This window comes from Mauremys reevesii, linkage group 1 (assembly GCF_016161935.1).
Source record: "Mauremys reevesii isolate NIE-2019 linkage group 1, ASM1616193v1, whole genome shotgun sequence".
Taxonomy (NCBI): domain Eukaryota; kingdom Metazoa; phylum Chordata; order Testudines; family Geoemydidae; genus Mauremys; species Mauremys reevesii.
Genome location: NC_052623.1, coordinates 7228442 through 7239503, shown reverse-complemented (window position 1 = coordinate 7239503; position 11062 = coordinate 7228442). Strand labels below are relative to the sequence as shown.

Genomic DNA, 11062 nt, shown 5'->3' with positions numbered 1-11062 from the left:
CAGGCTCTCTTCCAGGGGCACAAAGGTGCTGGTGCTTTTGTTTTCTTAGGTGAACGAATGTGGGGTTGTCTGCCCCTTTCTTTTCTAGTCCATTGAGTCTTGGAAGCTGATTCTTCTAAAGCAGTGGTTGTCAACCAGGGGCACGGGGTACACAGAGGTCTTCTAGGGAGCACATCAACTCCTGTCGATATTTGCCTAGTTTTACAGCAGGCTACATAACAAGCACTAATAAAATAAGTACAGGTTAAAATTTCATACAGACAAAAGGAGACAGTCATCAATTTGTCAGTAGGAGTGTGCTGTGAGACATCTGTATTTTAGATCTGATTTTGTAAACAAGTCGTTTCTAAGTGAGGTGAAACTTGGGGCTACACAAGACAAATCAGACTCCTGAAAGGGGCACAGTAGACTGAACAGGTTATATCCTTGGGGGCAGCCGGTTTAGAAAGAAATCACTTGAGGCCAGACAGCAGACAGCTAACAAAACTACCATTTTATTTACAGACACAGAGCTCACTCAACCGGCCGAAGCTGGCCGGGCTATCCCCTAATAATCTAACTCAGTTGCCATAGGAACAAAAACCATGACAACCAAATACACAACAGAAAAGGTTGAGAGCCACTGTTCTAAAGGATCCCCCTCAAAGCAAAGTTTATCCAAGCTGTGAGGAAGGCGACCTGAAGTCTGGTGGTGAAGGCTCCGTGTGTAACCCACACACCTCCTGGGTGTGGTGTCCTGTCCTGTCAAGTGGCACCAAGGCCACTTAATGAGAGAGAGAGAAAATGAGCCTGTGCTGCAGCCTTTTAGCTCATTCGGTAGAGATTCATGCAGTAAGTTCAAGAGGCCCTAGGTTCAGTCCCGCTCGCCACCAACCAGGGTCTGTCAATGTTACATGTGAGGGCTCGTCTGGGATTTCAACCGGGAAGTCTCTGAGCTCGGGACGTGCTTCCTCAGCGAGGGGAAGTCTGTAACCCACACACCTCCTGGGTGTGGTGCTCTGTCCTATCTAGTGGCACCGAGACCATTTAGAGGCAGTTCAATGAGTCTGCTCTACAGCCCTCGCTAACAGCTGGTTGGCTCTTAGTTCATGCAGTTGAGGCTCATGCACTAAGCTCCAGCAGTCCCAGGTTGGATCCTGCCTGCCAACAACCAAGGTCTATCAACATTATTCGTGCTCTTCTCCCTCCCCCTCCCCCCACTTGCATTTGCTGAAATGTAAATTGCTCTGTTCACTACCATCTCCTTCCCCTGCTGTCTTAATGCCCCTGTTTGCTGCTTATCTAAACCCCCATTCCTTTGTTTAGGACAGACCTCTTTACCAGCGTTTGCTTGGGAGGGGCTGTCGGGTTTTCACAAGTAATGTCGTACAGGGGCAACTCATAACTCTCTATGTAATGTTGCATCGTGATCTTATTGACCAGAGAGTTGTTAGTTTTCAAATGGTACCTCACAAGGCATATTTCGTACAAAGATTATTACCATCACATGTAGGGTATGACTAGAGGGTGCTTTGGGTCACATATGCTCAGTAGGGCATCTGCAAGGGTGGAGGGCCAATTCCACACCAAAAATTTTAAAAAAAGAGGGTGCCAACCTGTTCTGCCAGTTCAGCCAGCCCCAGAGAGAGACAGCCATATCGGAAGGGCGCTGAAGATCTCTGCCCCGAGGGCTGATGTTCGCAGGCCTGCTTTGGCTACCTGCAGCAAGCAGATAACTGCCAGGAGAAGGATCCCAGCCTATTCAAAGAACAGAGTGCTTGCTGCTTGGTCAGCTCAGGCGGGTGTGAGGACATAAATGCCAAATAAGCAGTGCATGCTTTCAATGCATAGGATTAGTGGCCCGTGTACCTTTCAGTACTGAAGAAATCTGTATGTTAGATACTGTTATTTTTCTTTGACTGGTATGGGCTGTATTGCTGTAATGATAAGAGCATGTTTCGATTTATGAGGCGTCTTAGTTAACCCACAGATTGTCGTCTTATCAACGGAAGGATTTTTTTTTGTTTAGTCTGAGCAGCTTTACTACACTGTGGTGTCTTTCCTCCACATTGGAGCAACTCAGGGTACTGGCATCCCCAGCTGTCCCAATGTGAAGATTTGTGGTGTTCTCCAGAGGTGGGAGTTCCGCTGTCAGAACAGACTGAACCTGCCCACTGTCCCTGCAATACAATGGAATTATTACGGGTACGGGTGTAATCAAAGTTTGGTGGGTTACCCTCAGGCCAGGCCCTTGTCTCCGGCTCTTTAACGGAGCCCTGACTCTGCTCTCCCAGGAGCCCCTCTCTGCCTGAACATGGGTTCTCTTACAGGCCCAGCTCACTAGGTGACATCTACCCTGTCTTTCCATCCAGACTCCATGGAAGACTGGAGAACTGAGCAGGATTATGACATCACAGGTATCAAGGAGGCTGAACAGCTGTAACAGAAGAATGGCCACACTGGGTCAGACCAAAGGTCCATCTAGCCCAGTATCCGGTCTTCCGACAGTGGCCAATGCCAGGTGTTTCAGAGGGAATGACCAGAACAGGGAATCATCAAGTGATCCATCCACTGTCATCCATTTCCAGTTTCTAGTAAACAGAACCTAGAGACACTCAGAGCATGGTGGGGCATCCCTTCCCATCTTGGCTAATAGCCATTGATGGACCTATCTTTCATGAAATTATCTAGTTCTTTACTTTTTCCACAGAAATCATGATTTTATAGACCTCTATCCTATCCCCTGTAGTTGTCTTTTCTAAGATGAAAAGTCCCAGTCTTATTAATCTCTCCTCCTATGCAAGCTGTTCCACACCCCCAATCATTTTTGTTGCCCTTTTCTGAACCTTTTCCAATTCCAAGATATCTTTTTGGAGATGGGGAGACCACATCTGCATGCAGTATTCCTACGCTTTGTTTCCTATGGTTCAGCCAGTTACTGATCCATGAGAGAGCCCTTCCTCTTATCCCATGACAGCTTACTTTGCTTAAGAGCCTTTGCTGAGGGACCTTGTCAAAGGCTTTCTGAAAATCCCAGTATGTCAGTGCACTGCAAGGCCTTCAATGGCTTTTAAACTTTCCCATGGGGACATCGGAGACATGGTCCAGTTAACTTGTGTTCAGGCCTAACAAGAACTCAGATGCAACCTGCTGTGAGAAACTCGTTTTAACAAGAATGCCCCTGTACCAGCACAGACCACAGGTCAAAATGTGTAACTTCAATTACAATGGTATTGGAAGAGCCCGAAATAACCGCTACAGGAATGTATTGACTATGACCCCTTACTTCAAATGCACTGTGGCCTAGTGGATAGAGCACTAGATGGAACTCAGGAGACTTAAGTGCTAGTCCTGGCTCTGCTACTGTCTTGCTGGGTGCCCTTGGGAAAGTCACTGCTCTTCTCTGTGCCTCAATTTCCCATCTCGAAAAGGGGGCTAATGCTACAGACCTCCTTTGTAAAGTGCTTTGAGATCTACTGATTGAACATGTTAGATAAGAGGTAGAGCTCGTTATTGTCTTATGAGATAGGGTGCTTTTCTTAAAGCGCCCTCTGCTGGAGTCAAGTGATTTATCTGAGAATCTCTGCTCTTTATTTTATTTTATTTTATTTTATTTTATTTGTTAGCCAATTTTAAGCCCTTGTGGTTGCAAAGAGAAGCTGGAGAACATGAATTGAGTGCACCCTAGAAGCTCAGACACCAGAAGGCAAATGAAGAGTTCCCCAGATGAATGTTTTTTGAAGATCTCATGATTTTGAAGCCAGTCTCATGATTTTGGTGGGGCCCAGCTCATGGTGTTGGAATGCTTGGGCTGGCGATACCATGAACATTTTTCTGCACTGGTAGCACTAGAGAATCACTTTAGGGCTGCTTCTCACTTCAGGCTGGGAGATCCTGCCTCAGTCACAGGGGTTTTAGGAGTTCCCACAAGTAGGGAAAAATGTCCCTTGCCTAAGGGCTGGAGAGTCCTAGAGCTCGGAAAAGACCCAGGGTTTTCCTGGGAAACCTGATGCCCTCTCTCCTTTCTTATTCTGAGCTCAGCCCACTTGGGCGGTTGCCCCATCCCATTTCCTGATCTAAGGAGAGCATTGACACCTCACAGACTAGAGGGAGATTGCAGGAGTGTTTGTGACCTAGAGATGACATCAGCGCCTGCCTGATGCCAGAGCAGCAACCTGCCCTCAGGTGTAGCCTGGGTACTTGGTGCTGCTTTGAGATTGTCTGTGTTGAGAGTGTCTTAGTGCCTGAGCCCGAGGAAATGAGTTCACTCCTCCTCTATCTGCTCTTTGCTGTCTTTTATGCTGTGATCAGGCTCACCATATCTGAGGTAAGTGAGACTCCTAGAGAGATGGAAAGGCTGGATTGATGCCAGCTGAATGCAGAAACCAAACATAAGTATTTTTCAATCAGCAGGCTCGGATCATCTGCACCCAAGAGTCCTCAAAGAGCTGGCTCAGGAGGTTATTGGCCCACTGACATTAATTTTTGAACAAATTTAGGATTCCTGAGGGAATTCCAGAAGGCTGGAAGTGTGCTAATGTTTTGTCAACATTCAAAAAGCTACGGGAGGTTGGCCTAGCTTCTTATAGGCCAGTTAGCCTGAAATAATGGACAAACTGATATGGGAATCAATCAATAAAGAATTAAAGGACGGGAATATATTTAAAGCAGGTTAACAATGTTTTATGGAAATTGGGCCATGTCAAACATAGATGTGACAAACTTAGACTTGTGTAAGGTGTTGTTTTTCATAGATTCCAAGGCAAGATGGGCCCATTGGAATCTTCTAGTCTGACCCTCCTGTCTAACGCAAGCCAAAGAACTTCCACACAATAATGCCTACTGCATACCTTTTATTAAAATGTCCAATCTTGATTTTTAAAATGGCCAGTGATGGAGAATCAATCCACCATGACCTTGGTCAATTGTTCCAACGGTTAATTCCTCTCACTGTTAAAAATGGACACCTTCTTTCCAGTCTGAATTTGTCTAGTTTCAACTTCCAGAGGTCGAATTTCTCCCCCAAGGTCTGAATTCCATGCATGGTATTGGGGGTTAGTTGCATACCCTGCAATCCTAAAACCTGCAGAGTTTTGTCATCTCTGCAGGAGAGAGAACTTTGCAGGCTCTCTCCTTCAATGCTTATAAACTCTGCAGGCTCCGGGTACCAGCAATCCCTGTTTCTCCAACCCCTGGATTGTTCCAGTGACCCCTGTTATGGGTGGTGCTGTGTGCCCTACATTGTCTGCATCACATGAAAGCACAATGCCTACCCATGAGGCCTCATAGTGCAATACTCTTCCACAAAGAAAAACTTCCCCCTGGCCCCACATGGCAATCACCTCTGGCTCATTGTTCTCCTGGGTTTATTGAGGAGTTCTCTTCTAACCTTGGTGCTTTCTCTGTGTGTGGCAGGCTCTTCGGAGGAAGAGGAGACACAAAAAGAAAAAGCAGAAACCAAAAGGTAAGCAGCCCCTGACCCCACAGCTGCGGTGGCAGACCCCAGCCCCATGCAAAGCAGAGAAATAGGGTCCATTTCCCCACCTGCCTCCCCTCTTCCTGCGAAGGTGCAGTCGTGCCCAGAGTCATGCAGAGGCACTGGCTGGGGCTCCGTTCACAGGCTGCCTCTGAAATCTGGGGCAATAGGCTGCTAGGAAGCAGAGGGTCCCCAAGCAGCTCAATGTCTCCTTTATGTCTCACTTCTGGCAGCTTTTGGGTGCTGTGAGGAAGAGCTGGAGGAGGCTGGTGCATCCCTAGAGACATGGTAAGCAGTGCCCCCCTCCATGAATCTGCAGTGGGTCAGTCCTCTCCTTTAGTGCCATGCAATTCATCCCCACCCAGGGGCAGTAGCCCGAATAATCCCTCCCCTGCCCCGACCTATGTACCACGCAAGCAACTCTTCTCCTTTAGACTCCTGCAATTCATTCCCACCCAGCAGAAGTTGCCATCTCTACTCCACCCCCACGCATCATACCGTGGGTCATTCCCTTCCTCGAGCATCGTACGGTTCATTTAACCTGGGGCAGCGGTGATGGAGGGGTATATTGTGTCGACTGGACTGGACTGGACCATCCTCCCCTCCCAAGACGGGGAGAAAATGTTTTTTGGGAGCAGCCCCGTGCAGGCGAGGTAGAGAGATCAGCAGGAAGGCTGGGCTTTCTGGTACAGTGAGAAGGGTGAAAGGGATCCAGCAGCACTTGTGTAACGGCCCCTTCTCCAGTCCCCCAGCAGCAGTTCCCAGCAGGATTTGAATCCTGGACCTTCAGCTCTGCAGCATAAAGCACCCCTTAGAGCTGAAGAGGTAGCTGTATTAGTTGGCAGCTATAGTAGGCTGTTATCCTATATGTTGATTAGCTTCTGTGGGCGGGACATGGCACACACGCTGCCAGTAGGATACACTCTGACTTCCTCAGCACTAGACAAGTCTCACCTCACAATCCAGCTAACCCCAAACCAGGCCCGGGTATTGCAGGGGAGGAGGCTGCCTCAGCGGAGAACGGGACAGGGAGCCTTTCGGTGCCGCCCCTCTGGGTAAAAGAGGGCCTGAGAGCAGGGCCTGCACTCAGCTATCTGCTCTCTCTGTTCCACAGCTGCCCTGTGCACCTGGAGAAGTTCCCCTTGGCTCAGCGCCTCAGGCTGGTTGACAGGAGGCTACAGGACGTGGCCAGACACCTGGATGAAGTTCTGATGCCGTAAGGCAACTAACCAGGGGGCACCAGACTGGGGGCTGGGTGGGAGGGGAGAGTGAATGTAGAGAGGAGGGAGCGGGAAAAACCAGACACTCCAGGATCCTAAAATAACAGGGAAAAAGCCACTAAGAGGCTTTAGCTTCCAAGGTGAGAGACCAGTGAAAGTGAGGTGAGGAATTATCAGAAATGAAAAGCAGAGACTGCAAGTTGGGGTTGTGAGTAGGATCAAATCCTTCTGTAGGGCAATATCTGCCAGCAGGCGACTGTCTAGAACCTGCCCGTGCTGTGTTGGAAGGAAAAAGCAATCCAATGACACCCTGTGAGGGGGTGTCCACCCCACACAGCACTGGAAGGGGCTCAGGTGGCCAGGCAGGCCCATGAACTCCACAGGGTGCACCTGCAGGAAGAGACGGGGAGCAGGGAATTGATCCAAGCAGGCTCAGCGGGCAGGAACAGACGGGGCCTATAAAGCCAGGAAGCTGGCACCAGACAGGGGCTGAGGCTGGGAAAGGGCAGCCCCTCCCTGGGAAGAGGGGGGAGTGTTTGGAGCTGGTGCACCCAGAGCAAGGAGGGAACCAGGGGTAGTAGGAAGCAGTCCAGGCTGGGAGAGGAAGGCCCAGAACTGCTGGGTTGAGGGTCCCTGGCCTGGAGCCCAGTGTGAAGTGGGGACCCAGGTTTCCCTCCCAGCCCCCAAGGGCACGGCATGGACCGGCGGGGCAGTGAACAGGAAAACTGTCTGGGTCACTGTGGGAGTGACAGTGACCACATGCGACAATTGGAAGGGGCATTGACCTCAAGAGCTAATCCCCAGAGTAGGCACCAGACAAGCAGTGAGTGGGACACCACGTGATAGACCCCAAACATGAGTCATCAGCCAGGACTTTCAGGACCATAGCACAGACCTCCACCGCCGGAGAAACTGAATTAACTGGGAGCAATAGTAAGTTGTTAGCCTCTAGTGTATCAGCCATTAGAAGAGGACAGTTTTCCAGTGGGTTAGAATGTAAGAACATAAGAACAGCCAGACTGGGTCAGACCAAAGGTTCATCTAGCCCAGTATCCTGTCTTCCAAAACTGGCCAATGCCAGTGCAGCAGAGGGAATGACCCGAACAGGGAATCATCAAATGATCCATCCCCTGTCGCCCATTCCCAGCTTCAGACAAACATAGACTATGGGCCACCATCCCTGCCCACCTTAGCTAATAGCCATTGATTAATTTATCTAATCCCTTTTAGAGTTTATAGTCTTGGCCTTCTCAACATCCTCTGGAAAGGGTTACACACACATGCTCACATCTTCCTCCCCCAAACCAATTCTTGTTAGCTAATCTTTCTATTAAAATAGCAGTAGATCCCCGATCATGCTCAAGGCCCCATTGTGCTAGGTGCTGCACATGTGCGTGTGACGAAGGGGTTATCGTTCTAGATAAAATGAGTGCCGGCTCCCCCTCTCAGTCCTTCGTTACCCAGCTGATGTCCTTGTGTCAGGGTGTGGTGTGCAATGCATGCCTAGGCACTGCCCCATTGCACTACAGTTGGAAGGCTGTGCCCAAGCCCTGCCTTTGCTCAGCAGGGCCATGTCCCATCTGTCCCTGTCTGCTTTCTCCCACAGGCCGAGTGTGTCGACATCTGTGATGAGCCAGTTCTCCTACTCCTCTAGGGAATCCACCACCTCTGCCCTCTGGAGTCCCAGCTCCTTTTCCCTGAGAGAAGCCTCCGTGACTTGGTCAGAGCCCCTCTGCCACACAAGGGAGATCATGACTGTCACAAGCTGGGAAGGATCCACTCATCCCATCCAAGCCCAGCCTCTCCCCAGGCCCCCTGCCCACAGCAGACGAGACTGGCGAGAGCAGAACATAGGTCTGGACCAGATGTCAGCCCATGACTCAGACTTCAACATCCGACAGAAGCATCTGCAGAGCCAACTGGGGGCTCCACAAATCCCCATCCCGGGAGAACCATTGCTGGGTGAGCAGGACACCAAGCAGCAATGGGAATTCAACACAGATCGGCCCAAATGTGGATTTCCAGCAAAGGTCCCAAAGCCCCTGAGATCCGACAGCAGGCCTCAGCATGCACAGGAGATCCAAGAGCCATGGGTCTGCCCCTGGGGACCCCTGCCCCCAAAGGCCCACAGGATTATGGCATCCCCTGATGCCATCCTGGCCAGGTTTGTGCCCATGGCGGGGGTCAAACTGCAGGATCACGTGGCTCAGAAATGCTGGCAGATCCAAACGAAGGCTTTTCCTAAGGTCGTGAGAGAGTCGCACAGAGATGCTCCCCTCCTGACAGAGACTGCCCTGCCTGGGCCACTCCGCCCCCCTAGGGAGCCAGGCAGGCACAGGACAGCGGCATTCCCAACAATGGGACAACAGCCTGCCCACCCCATCGAACTCCACATAAGGCGTGAGCATCTCATCATGCAGAGGGGGCTGCTCACCCCGGATCCAGAGCCCCCGGCAAAGCTGCCTCACGCCGGCCAAGCCAGGGGAGCCAGTGTGGAGTTCAGTGAGATGGAGACCGATTTCCTGCAGACAGGGAGGCAAAGCACAAGCTCCTCTTCTTCCACACGTCCTCCAACGCCAGTGGAAGATACCACCATAGAGACCGGCAGGAATGATAGCGTGGCAGGAAACCAGACTAACCCAGATCGCTGCACTCTGCCAGCAGGGATGGATCTGACATCGCCACCTCCAGGAACCACAATAGCAGAGAAGACACTCGAAGCGACACTCCAGATTTATAGGAGCGAGTTGAGAAAGCCCCTTACCAGTGTGCGTGACAGCAAAGGGACTGAAGAGAAGCTGGAGCTGCACATGGAGAGGAAGGTTACCTTGGGAGAAGGTTCCTGCCTGGGGCCAGGGGCACAGGCAGGTGAGGGCAGGGCAGATCTTCCCAGGACCCAATGCCACCAGGTTGCCCCAGAGGCCCCAGGCTCTGAGCAGCTAACAAGATCCATCCTTGACTCTCTCATTGCTGGGCAGGCTGCACACGACCTGCAGATCAAGCACCTGACGGAAATGTTGAGCAGCTCCCGCCCCTTGGCGGGCCAGGTCTCAGTTTGCCAGCAGTGCCGCAAGGCAAATCCAGGAAAGATGAAGGGTAAGAAAACTCAGAAGGAGACATCTGCTGAGCTGCATGGTCTTCAAGACATCATGGATTCACATGGGTTCGATGGCACTGTGAATTCAAAGCTCTCCAGGGACCAGCCGCCAATCAAAATCTGCAAGAAGTGCAGTAAGCTTCGATGGAAGAGACCAGCTGGCTCTGCAGGTGCTGACTTGCCCAGAAGATCCCATGGAATTCCACAGCGATGGACTCCAGGAGACTCCTCAGCATCATCCAACCACAAGATACCAGTGGTGTGGCTCCTTCCAGCAGACAAGAGCAAGACGCAGGATGGAATGGGGAAAACGGCTCCCACCAGGCAACCAAAGATGGTGTCCATTGCTACGAGTACAACAGAGCTTTTGCAAGCTGGGGAGAAAGGAACTGGGAATCCTGACGGTTCTCCCCCAAAGTCACCAAAGGCCTCCAGAGCTAGGACACCATCCCCTTCAAGGAGCAAAGTTCTCAAAGAGATGTTAATGCACCTGAAGCAAATCTTCAGCAAGCTTCAAAACAAAGTGAAGTCCCGAATGTCCAAGGACTCTTGTTCCAGAACACCCAACACTAAATTTACAAAGCCACCCTTTTGGAAGGCAAGGGCCTCCAAGGGTGGCCGGTTTCCATCCTACTGAATCCCACCCTGCCAGCATGCCCACTAACAGAAGGGGCCCACAAATTCCAACATCTCCCTATTATCCAGTGGGTCTGGTAAGCATGGGCTAAAGTGGCTGAGACGAATGGCTTGTTGTCCTGGGACACAGAGACTGATGTATAAGAGACTCTCCTTGGGGTATGACATTTAAACTCAGATTCCAAGATGAAGGGGGGTCTGGGGCTTGGATGAGATTGAGGGTGTGGCTAGCTCACTGGATTTGTTACTTTACCTCATGCGGTTCAAGAATCAATCCTTCCTTCAAGAAGAGCTGATACTAAATTTACAAAGCTACCCTTTTGGAAGGCAAGGGTCTCTAAGAGTGTCCAGTAGTACTATTGGGGCCCTACCGTCAATCAAACCCAAACCAGTCCCATGACCACTGAAACCCGGCCCTCGACCCCTTAAGCCCCGCCCACCTATCACCAGAAGTCCCACCCATGGGGTATTACTTCAGGGTCAAGGTGGACACATGGCCGGAAGCAAAGTGTGTCATGTGACCCCTCTAAGAACTCCTCCCGCTGCTCTCTACCAATCAGGAGGGGTTTCGTCCCCATTGGCCTGCCCCAAGAGGTGATTTGACCAATCAGGGGTGTTCCAGGGTGGGGTGACCCATCCGGATGTGGCTCGTGT

General features: G+C 50.9%; 1 protein-coding gene across 1 annotated transcript; it reads left to right on the top strand.

Annotated features, from left to right (window-relative positions):
* The first annotated feature begins 5692 nt into the window (after positions 1–5692).
* LOC120392897 lies at positions 5693–10489 on the top strand. Its single transcript, XM_039517549.1, has 4 exons — positions 5693–5743; positions 6570–6671; positions 8282–9497; positions 10478–10489. The coding sequence occupies exons 2-4, from the start codon at positions 6667–6669 to the stop codon at positions 10487–10489; spliced, it is 1233 nt and encodes a 410-aa protein (XP_039373483.1). The 5' UTR covers positions 5693–5743; positions 6570–6666.
* Positions 10490–11062: the final 573 nt, after the last annotated feature.